Here is a 24,041-nt window from a genome sequence, read left to right on the forward strand (position 1 = left end):
AGGGGTCGACCTGCAAGGACCCTTACAGGATACCTTGGACAATTTGTCTACTTGGGCTATTCAGCTAGGTATCGAATTCTCCACGGAGAAAACTGAGTTGGTCGTTTTTTCTAGGAAGCATAGCCCAGCACAACCAAAGCTTCAACTTTTGGGTAAACCGATCACTCATTCTATGTCCTTCAAATATCTTGGGGTCTGGTTCGATTCAAAATGCACCTGGAGATCCCACATTGAGTATCTGAGACGAAAATGCCAACAAAGGATCAATTTTCTCCGAACAATTACCGGAACGTGGTGGGGAGCCCATCCGCAAGATCTTCTAACGTTGTACCGGACAACGATTTTATCGGTTTTAGAATACGGTAGTTTTTGTTTCCAGTCGGCGGCTAAAACTCACATCATCAAACTGGAACGTATCCAGTATCGTTGTCTTCGTATCGCGTTAGGATGCATGCACTCGACTCATACGATGAGTCTAGAAGTGTTGGCGGGCATGTTGCCACTATCGGATCGGTTCTCGGAATTGTCCCTCAGGCTCCTCACCCGTTGCGAAGTTATGAACCCACTGGTAATCGAAAACTTTGAAAAGCTTCTTGAGCTGAACCCTCAAACTCGTTTTATGTCATTGTACTACGTGTACATAACACAGGATGTCAGCCCTTCACAGCATAATCCTCATCGTGTATGCTTCTCCGACTTCGGCAATTCAGTTAGTTTTGATTTATCCATGACGCGGGAGATTCGTGGGATCCCAGAACATCATCGTTCCATGATTGTTCCGTCAATTTACGCTGCAAAGTTTGGCCAAGTTGATTCCGCAAGATCGTTCTTCACAGATGGATCACTAATAGAGTCGTCCGCTGGTTTTGGTATTTTTAACGAATTTCATAGCGCCTCTCGAATGCTTCAAGCTCCTTGTTCCGTATATTTTGCTGAGCTGGCGGCAATACATTATACGCTAGAAACGATCGCCTCACTTGCACCAGATCATTATTTTATTTTTACGGATAGTCTCAGTTCTGTCGAGGCTATTCGCTCTATGAGGCCGGTAAAGCACTCCTCGTATTTTCTCATGAAAATACGAGAGCTTTTAAGTGCTTTATCTTTAAGATCTTTTGTCATCACCTTTGCATGGGTCCCATCTCATTGCTCGATTCCGGGCAATGAGATGGCTGACTCACTTGCTAAGGTGGGCGCTATGGAAGGCGATATTTACGATCGACAAATCGCCTACGATGAATTTTTCTTCATTTATCGTCAACAGTCACTCGTCAGCTGGCAGAATAAGTGGAGTGAAGGGAGTTTGGGACGATGGCTATTCTCGATCATCCCTAAGGTGTCGAAGAGTTCTTGGTTCAAGGGGTTGGATGTGGGTCGAGACTTCATTCGTATGATGTCTCGCCTCATGTCCAATCACTATTCGTTAAACGCTCACTTGTTCCGTGTTGGGCTGAAGGACAGCAGTCTCTGTGAATGTGGACAAGGTTACCAGGACGCAGATCACATTATTTGGTCTTGTGCTGAGCATCGCGGAGTCAGATCTGAACTGTACGATTCCCTTCGGGCTCGAGGTAGACAACCTAATGTTCCAGTTCGGGATATTTTGGCTAGACGCGATCTGGAGTTTATGAAACTCATATATGTTTACTTTAAGAATATTAACATTAGATTGTAAGTTTTATTAACCTTGTGTTTAGTTTGTATTTTGTACGTGTGGGTTTTTTTTATGTTTGTTTTCAAGATGAATAGAAATTAGTTCATGTTTTAGGATTAATTAAATATTTGTATCGTAAACCACATTTCAAACCTCCCTCTCCCTTTTCCCATCCAAAAAAAATTGTGAATCCCCCCCACTAACCTCGAGACAACCGCGAGTATCCGGTCCAGCTCCTTTAACTTTAAATATAAGAAATCAATAATGTATAACAAAAATGATAACTCGGCTCTGTAAAGTTTATTCGATTGAGCCTGTACAAATAAAGTAATTAATAAAAAAAAAAAAAAGAATGCGCTCCCGGATGTATTAATTTGGTGAGTACGTTCCAGTTGAAGATTGTTCTTATACATTTCTCGATTGCATTTTCGAGGGGACGTGTCTGCTTTTGTGGGCAGTGCGTTTGATGGTCGGTTTGGTGTGGCTGGTGGCTCGCCCGCGCGTGCTGCGCCACTGATGGTGGTGTTGGCATGTGTGGGCGGGATGCCAGTTGCGCCGGATTGGAGAGCGGATGCATTGTTTGCGGGAGCGGATGCGTCCCTTCGGGGGAACATTTGAGATTTATTTTCATCGTGCCCATTTGTCAGAGGGATGACCTCGATCGCATGAAGCATGTTCCTTGAGTTTTTTACGGTTAGGTGTCTACGAATATTGTTGTTTATTAATTTATTTGATAAGGCTCAACCGAATTCACTTTACAGGGCCGAGGATTCTTGTTTACTATACAATACATCTTAAAACTATAGTCAAAAGGTACAACACAATAAACAGTTTATCTTCCGTTATCCAAAAAGCCTCCTCCATTAGTACTGGAGCCGCTTCCAGTGGTTTCATTGTATGCCAGATTTGCCAACGGGGGTCAGAGCGCTTCCATTGCAGCAATGGACGCAAAACGTGGTCAGTACTCACACATTCATCATTATACAGTTGCTCCATTATGATTTTTTTTTTTCAAGTTGAAGCATGATTCGTTAAGAAAATAAATGTTGTGATCAAACATGCAAGCTTTGAACTTGACCGATTAGTTTTTGTTGTGTTGTTAGGTGTGTCCTTAACATGATCACGAGGGCTGTGCTTGAAGACTCACCGTAGGTCATGGTGGGTCATGTTTGATTGTGGGGTTTGGTGGTTTTGACGACGAAATATGAATTAGAAAACAATCGTTTTGAAATGCAAAAGAGTTCGGTCGCGATTGCTTAAATCATGTGCAAATGTGAAAGTTTTATGGATTTTGTTCCCGTCTTACGTAAGCACCAAATCGAAACAACGAACGAACGAACGTAAAAGTAGAACTTAATGAAGACATAAGCGCTTTTTCGTAGCTTTTCTGTCTCTAGTTTTAAAAGAGCATCGGTTGTAGAGGCTTATCCTTGTGTAAATGGCACCACCGTGAAGTATGAGTTTGAATAAATCCCAGGTCATATTTTATTATTATTATATATTCAATGATAAATATTTATAACAGGATCAAAACACAACTGGAAGAAGCAACGTAATATCATTTGATTTTTTTCTAATTTGCCTGCGCTTTTCCACATTTATATCGCTGTGAAGTAACTGTAAACTCTAGAGGGAATTTATATCTGTAACTTTAACCAGTTCGATTTCCGGCTCTGTAAAGTTTATTCGATTGAGCCTGTACAAACAAAGTAATTATAAAAAAACCGGTTCGATTTTGTTTGCAAACCGGGTTAAATTGTCATATTTAATTATCTTAAAGATAAATCGGTCACTGATCTTGATTTTCACGCGACGTGTGTAGTTCGGTTGTTGCGTATGTTGAGTTTGAAATTTCGCAAAGGGTGTATTCGTGCCCAAGCCTCGTTACATTACAAATTCGCATGTTTTCATCGTCGTATTCGCCGTCGTAGTCACGGTCGTAATCTCCGTCGTATTCGCCGTAGGCAGTACCGTTAGTATATTAAATATTAACCATCAGCCGCTGAAACTATATGAATTATCGCGTATCTCTGTTGTTCATTACATACCAAGTGGAATTTTAATCATATTTTGTCGTGAAGTGTTTTAGTTGTGAGATGCTCGATAACCCTGGAGGGATTGGTTTTGCTTAATGAGCAGAATATCATGGGTTTAATCCCAAGCTCTCCCACAACAGAATAAACCACCGTCGTTGGGTTCCGAGAGCATAAAGCGCACTTAATAACCCAAAAGTTGAATAGTTTTTAACCATGAATGAAAGGGTGTATGCGTGATCCAGTTTGGAAGACATTGTTTGCTGATTGCAGAGACGTCGCTTCATTTGAATAACTTTTTGTTGAGTCGGTCGTAGATTGTGGCAATGTAAGGGGCACGGTGGTTATAGAGCAACTGTTTTTGCTTAATGAGTAGAAGATCATGGGTTAAAACCCAAGCCTCATTACATTACTAAGTTAATATATCCAGGCCTCTATTGTAATAAGTATATTATAAATCGCTTCGGAAGACATTGTTAAGTACTTTGGATGATTTCATGTTATTGTAATAGCTTCTTGTAACCTATAATGTACGATCGTCGGTCGTAGCTTGTTGTGATGTAAGGGGTACGGTGGCCTTAGAGCGACCGTTTTTGCTTACTGAGCAGAAGATCGTGGGTCAAAACCCGAGCCTCTTTACATTACTGAGTTGATATGGTCGCGTCATTTGCTTAACAGGTTTTAAAAGATCGCATCATTTTCCAATGTGAATCCAGATCTAATTTACCCTTCCCAACAACAAAAACATCCTTCCCGTGACAACCGTGGAGATGCAGAGGTATACTCGGTCTCTAGTAGCAACGGTTGATGAAATAACAATCCTTTCCCTCCCCGATGACCGTAAGAACGTGGCCGGCGCCGTTATTGACCTCAAAAATATGGATTATCCGGATTTTGTACACTGAGAATGGATTGCTATTCCCAAGCCCCACTCAAATGGTTCTTTGTGCAAATGTCGCTAAATCTGGTCAATCACGGAGTAGCAACTACTGAAATGTATGGTCGTCAATGCTCATGCTCATGCTTGAAAGATCGTCGGTCGCAGTGACTTACTTACTGAGCAGAAAAACGTGGTCACAGGTCCTTTATCAAAGAGATTTGTGGTCAACACGTTTGTTATCGTGTATTTTACGAAAATTGTCGTCATTGTCGGTGCCGGGTTTGAATGGTTACAGCAACTTGAGTAACTATATTATGTGATATGAGGGGCTCGGTGGCCTTAAAGTGATCGTTTTTGCTTACTGAGCAGATCATCATGAGTTTAATCTCAGGCCCATCCTTCAATTGTTTCATTTGTTAATATGACTACATGGTAATAACAACAACTCGATGATTGAAAAGGAGTGGCAAACGTTTTTGCTTACTGAACAGAAGACCGTGGGTTCAAACCCAACCTCCTTCCCGATATTGAATCGTAAGGACATCAATTCAACATATCGTTTACCAAAACGGATCCTGCTGCAATCCTAACCCTTTTATCCAACATACAGCGGTGTTCTAGGCTTCCATCAAAGCGAGTGTCACGTCAACACATTCCTACCCATTCCTGTCTTGACCTGCGTTCGGGCACGGCCGCCGCTGGTGTTGCCTAGTTTTAGATCACCAGTTTTAAACATTGAGTCCCAAGACACAGCTGAGCTGGCAATAACAGAGTAGCAACCGTGGGTGGTCAATCATGCTCATGTTCATGCCCATGCGCATACTAAGGAACCAAATGTGTAAAGTAGCATGTTGAGCAATAACAAACAACTGTGTAAAAATTCAACTTAATCGGTGACGGTCGGTTAACAACTTTGAAAAATATTCGTCATTTGAAATGGAACCGCTCTGACTACAACAAAATTAGTATTGATATATGTACGTATTGTTTCAAAACAGTTTAAAAATTATCTGTCGAATTTCAACCTAGTTTTTCTCATTATGCGGGAAATGTTACATAGGTCCTTTTGAAAAAGTCCTCGAGAAATGGTTTTCTCTGCAAAATATCACAAAACACAATGATTCTCTATGCCCAAGAAAATCGAGAAAATTCCAGACGTGGGAATCGTGCCTTTACTGACTAGGCTATCCGAAGCCTGTACGACCAAAACTATCTGGCTTCCGTGAGTAAGTCTAAATTTTCCATCGCATGCATCCGGCATAACATATTGACCGTTGTTGATAACACATCAAATCCATTCCTCGCTGTTTGTACTGCATCTAAGATGGAATGAGTCCATCTCCAAACCTTATGCAACACCCAAAAACTGACCAGACAGCCTAGATCTGGCCTGTCGGTCAAACAAAACCATATTTACCTATTTTTGTTGTCATTTGACGAAAAATTAAGCCTTTCTTTACTTTCGCTGTAGCCACCCGATGACATGCTGCATCTTTAGTTACCGGCAATGCTTTGCCATAAATCACTGAAGATGTATGCTAATGAGTGACCGGTTCATAGATAGATGTGCCTGTATGAAAATGACACCAAAATATAATGCCCAAAATAGATGCCGCACATCTATTAATAGAATAAGTATTGCAATCGTTTTATTTTATGATAAACGGATGTTCATGACCTAAGACGATTGATGACCTACAATAAACGCAATTCGATGGAACTGAAGTTCTGTCAAATAATCAATCCCATAAAGTGGACCCTACACGATTACTTTTATTGACAATAATCGTATTGTCAATACATTCTATATTGACGTCAATATATCGAGATTGACAATATTTCTGAATTCACATCATCAATATTATTGTCAATAATTCCCCTTCGCGTCAATATATTGATGCGTGTGGGGTTTGCTTAAGCCTACTGTAAGGTGAATTAGCTGCGGCATTTTGTTGCGGTGGATCAGTTTTTTATGGCTCTTCTATCGCTGAAACCACGAGCGACCGCAGACGATCGGAAGTGCGGTGATGAAGCGTGTCGTAGAAAAAATCCCGCGAAAGTTTTGAAGGTTTACTAGTTTTGGGGGAACGCGCATAAATAAATTATTTGGCAGTTGAGCAGACAGTGCCAACCGGTGTGGTTGAAAGTTCGAATAGACCAATTGTGCATTGCATTTTAACATACGTTACCAACAATTGCTCGACGGGAGGTGAAGTGATAAGCTAGTTCCGTTCTGTTGGGTGACTCCGGATGGCATTGTCTTTTTGTAGACTTTCAATCGTAAGAGTTTGACATTACAATTTTCGTCCGGAACTGAAACGGTTGTGTGACCTGCAGAATGCTTTGTAAAATCGTTATAGTTTGCATTGTGATTCTTGGAACACGCGCTGAAGACGAAGATGTTGCTCGTAAGTATTGCTCGATTATGGAAAATCTTGACATCCAACTAGTAAGGCTGCTCTTACATCCATTTACAGCGATCGGTTCCAATAGGATTGGCTTTGGAAGTAATTTCAGTGCAAAACGCGACGTACGGTTCTACTTGTACACGCCATTGTCGGTGAATGAGCCTCACGTGTTCTCGGTTGACACGGTTGGAACGTTGTCTCGTTCATTCTACAACAGCAGTCTGCCACTGCGGTGAGTAATAATTTTCGGAATCTGTCTCACACAGACCTCACGGTATTTACTGCAAATCCAAATGCATTGCAGCATTGTGATCCACGGTTGGATGAACAATTACACGTCGTTGGCGATTCGCGGAGTCAAGGAAGCCTATTTGGCCGCCGGGCAGTACAACATCATCGGAGTGGACTGGAACACGGGAGCTGCTGAAGCGTACCTACGTGCCTCACAGTACACCTTGGCCGTGGGTCATGTCGTTGCGGAACTGATAAATCGTATGGTTCGTTCCAGCATGACAACCATGGACCATATCTACTTGATAGGACATAGTCTAGGTGCCCATATTGCCGGAAATGCCGGTCGAGTTGTGAGTGTAGGAAAGATAAAGGTCATCTTCGGACTCGATCCAGCATCGATCAATTTCTTCGAGGATGAACCGGAAAGCCGACTTAGTCCAGATGATGCAGAATACGTCGAAGTCATACACACCAGTACTCAATTTTCCGGTTATCCTCACCCGATCGGACGGGTGGACTTCTACCTCAACTACGGGAAGAAACAACCAGGTTGCGCAACGGAATCCTGCAGTCATGGCCGATCGGTCGAGTACTTTATGGAATCCCTTTCTAAGGATTGCAAAGGCTTTTGGGGTGCACGATGCGACGACTACAATGAACTGAAAACGAAAACATGCTACAACCTCAAACAGCAAGGTCTACTCGGCGGTGATCCTCCGCAGTGGGAAAACGAAAAAGGAATCTACGTTGTGGTAACGGCAGTAGAGTCCCCTTATGCATTGGGCTACAACTATTGAATACAGATATACTGAACAAAATTGTCCTAGAATAAATTTCAAGTTCATAGACGTCTCGTTTATCTCACTCATCATCGACCAGTAAACGGTGCTGTGAAAACCTCGACTCTTCTGATATAGAAAAAACGCATTTTAGATAGTAATTACATGGCGAATGACGGATAGAGTGACATCATGAACGTTTGGCTGGAAGGCGTGTTGGTCTTTTCGCGTGATTGAAAATTGTTATCTAATATGCAACTTGTTGCGGTGTAGTTTGGTAGTGAGTGTTCGGAAGCACTGCTGTGAGGTACTCGTTTATCGTCATTTGCATTGAATCCATTCGTTTTCTTCGTCTTTTTTTACGTCCCAATTGGCTTTTACGAAACTGTAACTATTTACTCATATAAGCAATTGTCAGTCTATAAATGAAACATGGCGAACTGTTCATCACTCCACGCTCCACCTATGTCGTGGATGCAATTTCCATCTCACAATTATGAGGGGGGGGAGGAATCCTAAAGCAAGTATTTCAGAATTATCCCCCATTCAGAGCTTCTGAAAGAATACCTTAAGGTGATTTCTTGTAGAGTCCACAAATGGCCGCTCGTAGGCTATACATGCACTTCCACTTCGAATTTTCAATTACACAAACCTTGGAAATCAGTGCCCAATTTCACCTGAAATTGCTACTTCATGTATACTGCAGTGCAGCAATCGTGGAGTAACAATTTGAATGTTGCACATGTCGTAGAAGCTTATATTTGTACACTTAACGTTTCGAAGTGGTTCCGAGAATAAGGATGTAACAGCGAATCACCTTAAGAACACAATCCTTATGAAAGAACCAGCGATGGACTCGACCACTCAGTAACTATTGAATGAAGCGGTACAAACGAAATGTCCGTAAACTGGAGGAAAGTTGAGCACTTTTAACCAATAAACGTAATTACTTTTCCAACCACATGTTTAAATAGGTACCTCTCAAACCTCTTTAGATTAGATTTTAAATTAGTACAAACTACGCCTAAATATAGGCCAATGTATTTGCCGGGATTCGAAGGTATTTCTTCCTGTTCGTACCTCGAACGGCGCACAGAAACCAGAGGAAAACTTTAGCACCCCAACACTGCTGATGTTTCAACTTTCCAGTTGAAGATGTGAATAAGTCAAAGAGCACGATATTTCACCACTCGTGATATTCACTTCACACAACGTACACGACCGTTGGCTACACGGCGAATGAGAACAACTCAAATTTGAGTTTAGTTCACTCATAATCGCCAAAAGTGCAGGAACTCAGCGATGAGTAAAATTTGTCTCATGGTTTCCTGTGGGAAACCTCAAAAATCAGCCGGAAAATGAGGAAATTGACGAAAATTTTATTCAGTGTCGGAGTAGAACCAATAGACTGAGGGAATCCAATCTTTACTTTTCTCAAATTCGGGAATTTTTCCCTGGAAAATCCTGGAAAAACCTGGGAAAACATGAGGCAAATTAACTCATCGCTGAGTTCCTGCACTTTTGGCGATTATGAGTGAACTAAACTCAAATTTGAGTCGTTCTCATTCGCCGTGTATCTTTCGGACATACAAATCAAATTTATTTGCCACTTCACTTGATTTATTGCTACCGACGGATGGATAGGGAGACAAAAGACAATGCAAAACAACTGGCGTTAGATGGCTGCGAACGGTCAATTTTGGAACCTACCACAGCCACGGTGCTCCTCTGACCGTTATTATAAAAAAATTAGTTCCATCAAAAGTGAGTACACCAATCGTTTCGTTAGATCATTCTGCATCTCTGAAACAAATTTTTAAAAAAAATCATAGGGCGCATTTTCAAGTTACGCCCTTTTAAAGGCGTAACTGCATAAATCTCACTAAAAACAGGGAAATTCCATCACGTATTCTTATTTTACATATTCAAATCGCAACATTATCTTTTTTTTTAGAGAACACAAGTAGGCATTGACAAACGTTATTGACAAATGTGCCTTTTGTGAGTTGCAGTGTTTTGCTTGAAATTTTATCATGGATAATCACGCAATCAACAAAAAAAAAGTGTGCATTTTAAGCCTTTCAAATAAAAAAAAACGTTAGACCGATCTCCATTGCAATACGTCAAGTGATTAGGGATCATTACTTAAGCGATATTGATGTTCGCAAGTGGTATTATCCGTCCTCAATATGTGCCAAGTGTCGGATTTGTTGCAGCCTTGTAAATGGAAATAGCAGAAAAGTGGTCCTACATAAATACAAGTTTAACTATTCTAAGAGTACGAGAACAAATTCAAAGTGCACTTGTGAAGTTTGTGAGGCTGCCCAGTTAAAGTATGGTAAAAATCTACCGGGAACAGTTCCTAGAAAGGAAAACTAACGTAATTCAATACCGAGCTATTTAAACACTACTAAAGTCATACGCGAGGTCATACGCATCCCAAGTAACAATTTGAATTTTATGAGGGTTCTGGAGACTATGATTTAGACTTGTAGAATGCTTTAAAACCTCGATAAAACTTGCAATGCTACTTGGGATGTGTAATACTTGTCTAACGGAAATCGGACGAGGGAAGAATCACGTTTGTACTGTCACTGAGCGTTCAGAAAATTTAGCAAGAATTCTGAAAGAAAATAATTCTCCACCAAAGGCATCAGAAGCAGCTGTGTCAAAGTTTCTAGCCGAAAAAGTCTCAACTTCTGGTAAAACAGTAACTGATGTATTTCAGAATGTAGCTTTAACGTTTTATTTGATTCATACAGGTTCTGAAAACATTCGCTTATCAAATCGTCGAGGAAAACCATCCGTATTTCTAAAAGCTCTACTGTATCTTTGAAAGAACGGAAACGCATGCGGACGGAAGATATGTTCAAAGTGAAGACGGAGAATAACTTGAGCATGCGGAAGACTCTTGGTAATATTTTATTTAGGATTTGCCGAAGCTTTTGATTTGCTTATTGGTTAGTTGATTTACAGGCATCATGAAAGGTTTAAAACGAGGTGGAGTGAGGTTTGAAACTGGCTTAAAAGGAAAGCTTTCCAAACTGAACTCACAGCTTGGAGATTTGTTTAGTATTGTAGAGCTAGGAGAAATAGCCAAAGGTAAAACTCAAAAAGGTACATATTTTAAAGAAATCTAAATTAAAATGCTCTTTTCTAGCTGAAGACGCTGTCAATGCGCTGATGTTCCAGTTATATTTTGTAATAATACCTGAGTTGCTTCAACGAATCAAGAAAAGTAGACACGCCAGTGAGGAAGAACTTTTCATTAAGCTTGGTATCGACGGTGGAGGAGGATTTTTTAAGATCACTCTCTCTGTTGTATCCAGAACCCAAAATAATTCCGCAGATTATTTTAAAGACAGCAACGTGAAACGCCTCCATATTTTGGCATTGGCTCCAAATCTTGCCGAAAAATATGAATATATTTTTCTAATCTGGAATGGTCTTTTGAAGCTGAATCACTTGGAATCGATTATTGCCGGTGATTTAAAGATCATTAACGTGATTATTGGAATAATGGCGCATTCATCGATCCACCCTTGTCCATATTGTGTAACAGAAAAATCAAACCTTGCATTGCAAAGTGGAGTGCCCCGAACGATTGAAAACATTCGGGAAAATTCCAATAAAGACCCATGTTCCAAAAATCGTAAAAAAAAATATGCTAGCTGCATTAAACCACCGCTGGTTTTCGGCCAAGACAGCACTCCTGTTTTGCTGGTATGCCCTCCGCCTCCACTTCACGTGACACTTGGGATCGTGAACATGGTTTTTCAAGCAGTCCAGACTGGGCAGATTTATGGATCGAAAAGGCTCATGTACGACATCAACAGCGAACATACTGTTTTACAGGACGAGCATGTCACAGTCTCCTTGATGCTGTCGATGTTCTCCGAGAAAACGAAGATTTGCTAAACTATGTTGATGTAAGGTACAGTTGTTTTTCGATCAGCAGGTATAAAACAAATGACTGTTACTTTTTATAGGTCCTGAAACACTTTCAAAATGCGTTCAAGAAATGCTTCTCATTCGAACTTGTACCCGGATTTGAAGAAGATATTTATAAGTTTGTCGAATACTGGGAAATGTTGCATCTACCCAAATCGTCCAAATACCATGTAACCAAGTTTCATGTGAAAGAGTTTTGTAACGCAACTGGACGAGGTTTGGGTTGGCACAACGAGCAGGCGTCCGAATCGGTTCACAGCGACTTTTTATTGACTTGGGAAAGATACAAGACCACGAAAACATCAAAGATATACAAATCTAACTTCTGCGTGCTGTCGTTGACTACAATAGTCGTCATTTGTGTTAAACCACTTTGAGATTCATTATTTATATTTAGGTTTATTAGTTTACAGTTAATTTAAATAAAACTTAAGCCTTAAATTAACTTTTTTTGGAATTAATTAATTTTTTATTCCAAAAATTAGCAACCGTTACAAATTATAACCATGTAATTAATATGTAAACACTCTGCAATCGACATTTCATGTCATGTTGCATGCAAAATAAGCATATGTGATGGCATTTTACTGTTTTTAGTGAGATTTATGCAGTTACGCCTTTAAAGGGTGTAACTCAAAAATGCGCCCTATGATTTTTTTTTAAATTTGTTTCAGAGATGCAGAATGATCTAACAAATCGATTGGGGTACTCACTTTTGATGAAACTATTTTTTTTTATAATAGCGGTCAGAGGAGCACCGTGAAAGCATGTTTTTGGTGCTACTGTATATGGACGATAAAATGTAAAATACTGTGGTACTGTCAAAACCTCACCATTTTCATTGATCCATTAATGTCGGTTTTCGCATGAAAAAGGTTTTCAAGATACGAAAACGTTAATTTAAATTTAATCTGACTTCAGATTCAGAATGAGTGACCCAAAATTAAGAAATTTCCACAAACAGAGTAGCAGAAGACATACTGATTATAATCGGATTTTGAGGAACAGCCTAAAGTTGCAATTAAGTGATAAAGGGTGATACGATCAAAATTTGGTCAATATCAACTTGACGTATTTCTTTCAATTTTGCATTTAAAAAACCTGAACACCCCTCATTTTGAAGGTGTGTGTGTGTAGAATGTTGCTCCTATTTTGATTTTGGAATTCACTCTTCAGTTGTCAAAATGCCGTCCAAGCAAGAAGAGCAGCGTATCAAAATTTTGCTCGCGCATCGCGAAAATCCGAGCTACTCGCACGCAAAGTTGGCAAAATCGCTAAAAGTTGCCAAATCAACCGTTACAAATGTAATTAAAATGTTTGGGGAACGTTTGTCGACAGCCAGGAAGTCTGGATCGGGGGGAAATCGAAAACCGGAAGCCGCTGAGACGACAAAGAGAGTTGCCGGTAGCTTCAAGCGAAACCCTAACCTCTCTCTCCGAGATGCCGCAAATAAGCTGGGTGTATCGTCTACAACCGTGCATCGAGCCAAAAAACGAGCCGGACTATCGACTTACAAGAAGGTAGTGACTCCAAATCGCGATGATAAACAAAATACGACGGCCAAAGCGCGATCCCGGAGGCTGTACACGACGATGCTGACGAAGTTTGACTGCGTGGTAATGGACGACGAAACCTACGTCAAAGGCGACTACAAGCAGCTTCCGGGACAGTAGTTTTATACGGCAAAAGGAAGGGGAAAGGTAGCAGATGTTTTCAAGCACATGAAACTGTCAAAGTTCGCAAAGAAATATCTGGTTTGGCAAGCCATCTGTACCTGTGGCTTGAAAAGCAGCATTTTCATAGCTTCCGGGACTGTCAACCAAGAAATTTACGTGAAAGAGTGTTTGAATAAACGTCTGCTGCCTTTCCTGAAGAAACACGGTTGTTCCGTACTGTTTTGGCCGGATTTGGCATCTTGCCATTACGGTAAAAAGGCCATGGAGTGGTACGCCGCCAACAACGTGCAGGTGGTTCCCAAGGACAAGAACCCTCCCAACACGCCAGAGCTCCGCCCAATTGAGAAATACTGGGCTATTGTCAAGCGGAACCTAAAGAAGACCAAAAAAACTGCTAAGGGCGAGCAGCAGTTCAAGGCAAACTGGCTTTCTGCGGTGAAGAAGGTGGACAAGGTGGCTGTACAAAATCTGATGGCAGGGGTCAAGCGTAAGGCCCGGCAATTCGGATTTGGAAAAGCCTAACTGAATATTTTTCCTGAATTTTATACTAATTGAACTTGAAAAAGAAATTTAATTTGATTTTTTAAATAAACGATTTCACCGATTTACACGCGTTTTCCCTTGACCAAATTTTGACCGTATCACCCTTTACTGTCAAAACCTCAGCATTTTCATTGATCCATTTTCGCATAAAAAAGGTTTTAAAGATACGAAAACGTTAATTTAAATTTAATCTGACTTCAGATTCAGAATGAGTGACCCAAAATTATGAAATTTCCACGAATAGAGTAGCAGAAGACATACTGATTATGATCGGATTTTGATGAACAGCCTAAAGTTGCAATTAAGTGATACGTTAAAAAAATCTTAGTTGATGAAAACGTCCAAATAGTTGTAACTTTTTTCGTCATGAACAGATTTTAGTAGAATTGAAGGCATAGAAGTAAAGATCCATGTTACAAATGACTACAAATTAGAACAATTATGGACGTCGTTTCCACACGATCGAAGAAGTAGGGACGGAAATGGACGCTTGTGCGTATTCCCCTATGAATGAAATAACTACGGAAGAAAGCAGAATAACCGGTGATGAACAAGGGCCAAACTGTCCATACCCCGGAAGATTACGGGGGAACCACAAACTACACACTTAGAAAAAATCACCGACGTCGGTAATTCATTTACCGAATTCTCAACAGCTGAACGGTCGGTAATGTTTTCGGTAATCGAGAACATCCCTACAAACAATTTCCTATTGAAGAAACGACTTCTTGACGATTTTATTCCACTTCATGCTTAATAATACTTGTACTATTTTTAATAATAACTTCTGTTCAGGCTTTGTTCACTCAAATCTGGAGAATTTGTTCAACCACAACATCGAAATATTTGGTGTTGAATAAGGTATGTCGAGAAGCTTTTATTCGACTTACAAAAGTTGTAACAGAGCTTATTCGATCAAATTTTTGATTATTCATTACTTCCTTAAACAGCGATGGTATAAACATAGAGGTAACTCTAAGACCAGAAGGTCCCGAAGAAAGGTGCTCCACTTTTTGGCTCAGCTCTGGTACGCTCTTCGGTCCCAAGCTAATCGATTCACCCCTCGAAACATAGGAAAAACCAATAACCCCTCATTTTATCTGTCAACCTAGAATTTCGTAGTACTAGAATTTCGACTAGAATGGGGTGCGTTAATCGTTTGCTTGGGACCAATAGGCTAGTCAAGTAGTGAGCCAATTTTAAATCGTTAGTTTCGTATTGATTGTTGGTATAAAGGTGTATATATACGCCTGATTCACATGTGAAATAATGTTTAATTAGACACTATTATACTTTTATTAAACGATTATTCAACTACGGGATAATTAATCCGAAAATAAGAAACACAGCAAGCACAGAGCAGAATTGTTCTCGTTAGTGATTGTTGTGTTATTATTTCTTTCGAAGCACGCATCCACCATACAAACAGGATCTAGTAAATTTATTACAGACATACATACACACATGTCGTTATATGGAATTCGAACCATGACGACCCTTCCGATCACCAGCCGCTTGCCTTGCCATCCGTGCTATCCTAGAATACATCATAAGGGCAGCTAAATAAGCAATAAAAGCTTGAATCTGAAAGCCTATCAGCACTTCCAGCCGTAACTCTAGCTAATTCAAGGAGATATGAGAATGATTAATTCATTCATAGTTGTTTAACATTAGACCAACGTTACCTCTCCATCTCTCTAATTTCTATGGAAAGGATGCTATTCTTTTCGATAGATCTATGAATTGGTTGTCGTGAGTGATACGATTTATGATTACGATTTAAATTAATTAGGCGTAGAAAAAAAATAAAAAAAAATGTTGAGGCTGGGATTGAACTCTAGACCTTCTACTTGGAAAGCGGAAACAGTAACCACTATGCTACCATTTTCGTTTTGTTGTTAACCTGAAGCAGTGTTGTGGAATAATTAATGAATACGCCGTTTGTAAAGCATTTACAAAGCATGCAATTAAAACATCGACGTATAGTGGTATAAGAGCTATTATGCTGAGTGTATTCACCTTTATTCAGCAATATTGTTAAGCAATGCAATGAAATCTAATAATGGAGCTAGAAAACATTTATAAGACGTCTAATAAAGCATTTGATTAAAGCAATTGAAAACAGTCGAATTAAAGCGACAATGTATGCGCAAATAACACTTATTCAGTTTGTTATTTGATCAAACTTCTGGTTCTGAATCAGGAAGACAGTCAACGTTTATAAAGCTTTTAATAAGTAAATTAATCATATCAGAGCAAACGGTGGAATAAAGGCGCATCTTTCGATCTCAATGAGCTTTTTTCAGCACATAATTCGACATCCTGTTTTATTCAGCACTGTTATACAGGATTTATTCAATGTGTATGCTTATTTGTGACTGTGAATTGTTTGTTGGGATTACCGAAAAATCTGTAAACTGGATCAGCAAAATTAGCTGTCAAATTTACCGAACGATCGGTAACGTTTACCGATGTGCATTGCTTGATTTGAAGTCGACTTTACCGGAGAACTGTAATTTTGAGGACGATATGTAAATCGAAAATTACCGAGAGATCTGTAATTTTTTAAAAGGTAACCGACTCAACTGTAATTTGCTTTAATATTGTTTCAAGGTGGCGGTCACTGCAATGCATGCAAAAATTTGGCTACAGTCGTGATCAATGTGTTAGTGTTGCAAATTGCTCCACCAATGAACAAAAACAAATTTTTGTTGGAATAATACGGCGCTACACTGGAAACAGGGGAAGTATTGGATGAAGATTCCAAATGCTATTTTTAGATCGTCGCCACCGGGAGTAGAACTTGGACCGACGGAAAAAAAAACGAGCAACAACATCGGCCATCTGTAATCGGTATTAATTTACGAAAATTAATTACTTATGGAAAATATCTTTGATTCGCTCATCTCGGTGTTGCATCACAACCTCCATAATTTTACCTTTTTATTTTTCACAAACACGAACGTTTTCAAAGTCGATCGAAAATCACAATATGGTGGATTTGACGTTTACCGAGACCGTTACCGAACTCAGTAACGGAACGCTTTGTTTACCGAAACTTCAGTAAAATATTTCACAGAAGTCAGTGATGAAGCTGATTTACCCTAATTCGGTCATTTCATTTACAGTTGTCAGCAATAAAGCAAGAAAATACCGAAACATCTGTAATTTTTAGCATTACCGATCTAAGACGGTAAATTTTTTTACCGAACACAGGGTCTTTGTTTAAGTGTGTACGAAAAAGACATGTTAATTTCAAGGGGGGCCTGTCAAATACGAACAATCGTCGCCTACCTCGCATAACTGGTTCCAAACGTAAACAAGCCATAAGAAACCTACAGCGTTTGTTTACGTTTGTAACCAGTTTCATACAAGATGATCAGTAGGCTGATTTGACAGCACGTCCCCCCAGGTAAATTTCAGTGCCCTGAGACCGACACATGCAAGCGGCCGTTTTGACATAAGAATCAGTTGAAAAGGACGAGAAAATCAGTTCAATCAAACGCCCTTTTCGTCGAGTTGCATGTTTCAGTTTCAGGGCACTTAATTTTACATGGCATGTTTGTTTACGTTCCATGATTCCTTAGTGTGCAGACAGATCAAGACCGCAGCCACTTCAGATAACACTCCCTATTCTGCTAACAATATTAACTCTTTAGTGGATGAACACGCCAGCCTACTCGGATCAGGTAACAATTTTTATTATTTCCTCCGAGCCCTGATTCATTCTTGGCTATGCATCGACTATGATGACTATGAAATCAGCTTTAGCAGCAATTCTCGCCAAGATGGCTCCGACATTTCCTTCAACGAGAATTCCAACCGAATAATTTCCTGCAACAGTGCCAGCGAGTAGAATATCAACGGCTTTTTAAACCACCTCTGCCAGGCCAACCCTCCCTGGGTCATGTAGGGTCGTACACCTCAGGTGATTATATGAAAATCGAAAATCATAAATAATAGTAAGCATAGGGAAGACGGACAGTTAGTTTTGTAGTGAGAACATGTACGGGAGCAAAATACAGTGTGGGCGTGAATGAAGATAATTGTTTAATATTAATACTCCGCTGTCATCCTAATGAATCTTGAAATATCCTGAATCCTACAAGTGGCGACGAGGATACAAGGTAGGAACGAATATCATATTAAATAATTCAGGAAATTTGCGTATATGGTTAAACGGACTAAATTTGAAATCTTGTAAAGTATGGCCTAGTAACAAAATGGAAGATCGAATTATTGCAATACCGGATTATGTGCTCGTACAAAATGTAAATTAATTATAATTAAGTCGGTATTTGGAAAACATACAGTGGTTGAGCGTTGTACAGGGAAAGAGTCCTTTGCCTTGGATTTAAGAATTTTGCACAGCTTTTTCCATGGTTACACTGCATACTAACCGATAGGATGGCTATATGCATTGCTGATCAGTTGTTTCTACCGTTAAGCTGATATCACACTGCTTGTCCACATTTAAATATTTGACTCGTTAAGTTTTGCCAAATAATGCACTTTGTCATATTTGTTTGCCTAAGCCACACTTGTCCGTTATTTAGCAAATATTTACCACAAATTATTTGACCAAACACTAAAAAACGGTTATTTGACCAGCTATTTGTGAAGATATGTGTTGGCGTATTACATTAATTGCAGTTGACCGAGTTTATTTATTTGGCCATTGATTTGATATTTAATAGCTACGTATTTGAAATAAAACAGCAAAAAAGGTTATCTTCCATTTAATTCTACTTAATAAATTTTGGTATCCATGACAGATACGTATTTCGACTACAATGTGCAGTCTTCATCAGTGTCATTCCCACTAAAGAACTTATCAAAATCTAACCCTCTTAAGTACTCATCTCCTAGGTAAAAAAAAGTCAACATCACAGCTATAAAAATGAAACTACAATGTATTGAACCGGAACCTACCTAACTAATAAAAACCAAAGATTTAAGTAAACTAAAGGAGAAAAAAATCTATACAACTCTCTTATAAGGAAAATCCCAAAGGCTTGGTAGCCATCATAATGAAGTAATGAAATTGGGTTGTTAGCGGAATGCCTAAATAAAACAGCAAAAAAGGTTATCTTCCATTCAATTCCACTCAATAAATTTTGGTATCCATGACCGATACGTATTTCGACTACAATGTGCAGTCAACTAAAGAACTTATCAAAATCAATGTTTGGGTCCAGGAGTAGGTGAAGAAACGGCAAACTGAAGGATGTTATGCAACCCTTTTGAATGAGTTGAGGAGCGATCATCCAAATTTGTTCCGAAACTTCGTGAGAATGACGGCTGCTGATTTTGACTATTTGTTGGATTTAGTAGCTCCGCATATTCAAAAACAGAACACGTATATGCGGAAAGCGATTACAGCCGGAGAAAGGCTGGCTCTGACTTTGCTGTACATGGCTACCGGCGAAAGCTTCATGTCGCTCCAGTACCTTTTTCGCATCCCACTGCCAACTATTTCAAACATCATACCCGAAGTCCTGGATGCCATCTATCTGGTTTTGAAGCAGAATTTCTTAAAGGTAGGTCGCATCAGAAGGGTTTTCCAAAAAGTAGTGAAAATTTGAAATAAAGAATCCCGCCCTGGGTGAAATTAGCCCATATTTTGATAGCTTGAATACCATCCGGAAATCATTCTGTTTTCTGTAGTTACTGTATTGTCAGTACACATATAAAAATCTAAATTAAAATACCTTCAATATTCCGTACCAAGATCAAAAATAACTTGCTTGGTTGTGGAGTAATATCATAGAGGTAACTCTAAGACTAGTAGGTCCCGAAGAAACGTGCTCAACTTTTTGGCTCAGCTCTGGTACTATCTTCGGTCCCAAGCTAATCGATGCACCCATCGAAGCATAGGAAAAGCCACAAGCCCCTCATTTTATCTGTCAAACTTTCATAGCGAATCAAAACAAACAGTGTTCTAGTTGTGTAGTACTAGAATTTTGACTAGAATGGGGTACGTTAATCGTTTGCTTGGGACCAATAGGCTAGTCAAGTAGTGAGCCAATTTAAAATCGTTAGTTTCGTATTGATTGTTGGTAATATCAACAATCAATACGAAACTAACGATTTTAAATTGGCTCACCACTTTAGTAGCCTATTGGTCCCAAGCAAACGATTAACTTACCCTATTCTAGTTGAAATTCTATTACTACACTATGTTTGTTTTGATTCGCTATGAAAGTTTGACAGATAACATCAGGGGTGTGTGGATTCATGCAGAACATGCAGGGGTGAGTGAAATAGCTTGGGACTGCTTGGGACCGTTGTTCTGGTACTGAGTGAGCCAAAAATAATAATGATTTTCTTCAGGACCCAGTGGTCTTAGAGTTACCTCTATGGTAATATCTTCTTAAAGATAATATATCTAAAAATCTCAAAAATCCAGGGTTGTAGCCCAGATGGATCCAGGCACTTAAGAGCAAAACCAAAACAGTCGTTTGTTCAGAATGTCAAAATAAGCGTTTTGGCAAAGTTTGGTTCAAATCGGTGACATTGACCACGTGGTGTATACACTTGAGCTGGAATGACCAACATATATTCTAGCGCCACGTAGTGAAAAAATTCTGAACTACTGTACACCAACGAAAAAATCTTAACTTCCTGAACAACTTTGTCTAAGACAAAAAAAAACTCTGAACTACTGTCCACCAGCGAAAAGATCTAGACTTCCTCAACAACTTTGCCGATGAGAGTAACTTTCTATCTGGTCAGGATCTAGATATATTTTATAAGCGAGATATTCACATGTATACTAGCGCCACGAAGTGAGAAAATTCTGAATTACTGTACATCAACAAAAAGATCTTAACTTCCTGAACAACTTTGTCTTGGACAGTCACTTTCTACCTGGTCAGGATCAAGAGATATTTTATAAGCGAGATATTTACATGTATACTAGCGCCACGAAGGGAGAAAACTCTGAACTACTGTCCACCAGCGAAAAGATCTTGACTTCCTCAACAACTTATAACCATTGTTATAACCATGCGGCTTATAACCGGCTGCGATCAACGTTAAAGTGGCTTCCTCGCTCCACTCTGCCGTCCCTTTTTTCCGGATTTTTCGTGCACATTTCGACGTCCCACTTGGACTTGGAGCTCCAACACTCTCCACATCGTCGAAAGTAGCACCGGAATAGTCTTCTGCCATCATCAAAATGCTCACAAAACAAAAAATTTGATTTTTTTTTCGATAACCGGTAATTGCACAATTATTTGTTGATGTTTGCTAGTCAAGAAATTTCAGAATGTTAAATAAATAATTTGATAGTAATGAGCAAACATGCTTGACAAACAATAACAAAAGGCATCACACTATTTGACAAAATGCCAAATAATTGAAATGTCAAATACACGTCAAATATTTGCCATAGCAAAAATTGGTCAAATATGTTTGGCCATTATACTTTGGTCAAATATATTTGTCAAAATTTGCCAAATATTTGGCGTTTTGTCAAACAGTGTGATGATAGCTTTAAAACGACCAAAACGACAGCAGCCTGAGCAATAATAATCAGCGAAATCACAACATCAAATTTAGATTTCAATATGATCTCAGACTTTGCTCGGGTATACAGCAAAAGAATCGAACCAATTCACTTTGCGTATATTTTTTAAATGTTTAACTTTATAAAATAACATTTAAACACTATGTTGATACTTTATTTTTTATGTAAAAATAAAGGAATAATCATTTGAAATACCTCGTACTAATGTATTCTCGACTTACAGGTTATGGTTTGTCGCTCGCAAGCGGTGCATTATACCTCAATGTTGTGGTGCATTTTGTCCATTGTTGTGCGTCTTGCCCCAGTGTTTGAGTGCATATTGCACCATGAACAAGGCGTTTTACCCTGCTATCAGTATGGAATTGATTTAAAAAATGCCTTGAAAATCATGAAAAATCATCTTTTTGGAGTTCGAAACCGTAACAGAATTAATTTACATTTGAAAATATCAGATTGCAGTTACCGTAAAGTTCAGTTATTTACTTCAAAATATAAATCCACTTGTTTCAAATAATTGATTCGCAATTTTCAACGACATAACAACTAGATCACTAAAATTACATAAACAAAATTAACACTCATTCACAAAAGGCCTGCCTCCAGCGGTAGCAACAAAGAAAACCCCCTTCACTCCCGTTCCACTATTCGTTGGCTCACCGCCCATCCGCACAGAAAATCCAGTCTCCGAGCACATTCCACTTCGAATGTCCTGGAAACTGGAACACTGACTAGCGACGAATCCAACTCGCGAAGAAATTGATTCCACGTAATAATCCACCGCTCGCTGATGGGCACAACTTCCATCAACGTCCACTCCACAACCAGGTTGAATTCTTCCCCAGTTTGGATAGAAGTCCGCATCTCCCAACGGTTCCATGAAGCCAAGCACACCACCATTCGTGTGAATCACTTCTACGTACTCCGCATCCGTATCCTTGATTCTGTCCACCGAATTCATTGCGAAAAACGGCAGCGCCGGATCCAATCCTATAATCGCCGGTAGTCGTCCCATCTGTCCCTTTCCAACATTCCCAGCTGCATGCGCACCTAAACTATGTCCGATCACGACCACATCCTCTCGCCTAAGATTCTTCGTTCTAACAAGGAAATCGATCAAATTTGAAGTCGCAATCCCAACCGGATACACCAGCTGACGAGAGTTCGGATAGAATGCGTCATTTCCGACACTCCAATCGACGAAGATTACGTTGAACTCTCCCACGTTGAACAGCTGCGTGCGAATATGTCCATTGATTTGCGAGTTCAGGCTACCTCCCCAACCGTGGATAACGATTCGAGTCGGGTCACTCGCGTTGAATTTCGAATACATCACCGAATCGTAATCGTTGTTAGCGATGATCTGAGGATATTCCGGCATTGAACGGGTGTACAGGTAGAAGTGGGTGTCCTGTTCCGGATTAAACAGTGGTGCTGGGTGGTCGAATAGCGGGTCAGCGTACGGATCCAAGCTTACCAGATGCATATGACCCCGATCGTCAGTGGTAACCTGCCACTGGTGGGGGTCATCGTGATTCGCAAAAACCCATGGAGCTGAAAACAGTTATATGCGCTATGATAAGATTGAAGGGTTGAGTAAAATAACCAGTACCTGTTAGGCCCAAAACGAATAGATACAGCAGCGACACAGACATCTTACGTAAGAGGGCCAGCAATTATTTGAGGAAATGTTTGGCGATACTGTTGACTTATATATGAAGTAAGGTCTCTGAAGTTGTTATCTACTTGTACCAGACTTGCACAGATTGTATCTACATGTGCATCGGCGAGCAGTTTATTTACTTCGATGTGAGTCTCAGTGTTATGGTTTTATCTATCATTTGTCTGGGAACGTTCAGAATTTTAAAACCACGTGCCGTTCATAAATTGCAAAGTATGCCATTAAATAAAGCAAATGGTTCTTCTTGCTTACTTATAACGTTCGTAATAGAACGTTACATGATCTCTCAACGTAGTTTACTTTGACTGCTTTTGCAGTTGTGTGCTGTCTATGACCATTATTGTATGATTTGATATATTGAGTGATGTATATAAATCGAACGAAAGGAGTGCAGGCCATTAACCGACAGGATTTCAAATTTAATTATAATTCCATAAGCACAAATACAAAACAGTCGCGGCAGAGCATTGCATTTCTCACCAATAGAATAATCAGAACCACCTGACGGCTACATTATATGAATAGGAAGCGAATGCATACAGTGGCGCCAATGGTGTAGTGCTTATCGTGACTGCCTCTCACTCCAAAGGGCCTGGGTTCAATCCCAGTCGACGCAGTTGGGATTTTCTGAGGCATAGGGAAACAAAGTCGTTGGTCCCCGGTCCATGAGTTGA

At 39.8% G+C, this 24,041-nt stretch overlaps 2 protein-coding genes and 1 pseudogene across 2 annotated transcripts; 2 read left to right on the forward strand and 1 right to left on the reverse strand.

Moving 5' to 3' along the window:
* The first annotated feature begins 6,818 nt into the window (after positions 1 to 6,818).
* On the forward strand, positions 6,819 to 8,053 carry LOC135697618 (pancreatic lipase-related protein 2-like). Its single transcript, XM_065217401.1, has 3 exons — positions 6,819 to 6,975; positions 7,045 to 7,207; positions 7,280 to 8,053. The coding sequence occupies exons 1-3, from the start codon at positions 6,906 to 6,908 to the stop codon at positions 8,004 to 8,006; spliced, it is 960 nt and encodes a 319-aa protein (XP_065073473.1). The 5' UTR covers positions 6,819 to 6,905; the 3' UTR covers positions 8,007 to 8,053.
* Positions 8,054 to 9,978: 1,925 nt separating this feature from the next.
* On the forward strand, positions 9,979 to 12,306 carry LOC135697681 (uncharacterized; annotated as a pseudogene).
* A 9,946-nt stretch (positions 12,307 to 22,252) lies between these two features.
* Positions 22,253 to 23,348, reverse strand: LOC135697620 (pancreatic lipase-related protein 2-like). Its single transcript, XM_065217403.1, has 2 exons — positions 23,299 to 23,348; positions 22,253 to 23,240 (listed from the first exon to the last, which is right to left on the reverse strand). Exons 1-2 carry the CDS (start codon positions 23,339 to 23,341, stop codon positions 22,261 to 22,263), a joined length of 1,023 nt encoding a protein of 340 aa, XP_065073475.1. The 5' UTR covers positions 23,342 to 23,348; the 3' UTR covers positions 22,253 to 22,260.
* Between the last annotated feature and the right edge of the window lie 693 nt (positions 23,349 to 24,041).

The sequence above is a fragment of the Ochlerotatus camptorhynchus genome, unplaced genomic scaffold (genome assembly GCF_037179485.1).
Source record: "Ochlerotatus camptorhynchus isolate MF236.1 unplaced genomic scaffold, CSIRO-AGI_Acam_v1.1 ptg000077l, whole genome shotgun sequence".
In the NCBI taxonomy this organism is placed as follows: domain Eukaryota; kingdom Metazoa; phylum Arthropoda; class Insecta; order Diptera; family Culicidae; genus Ochlerotatus; species Ochlerotatus camptorhynchus.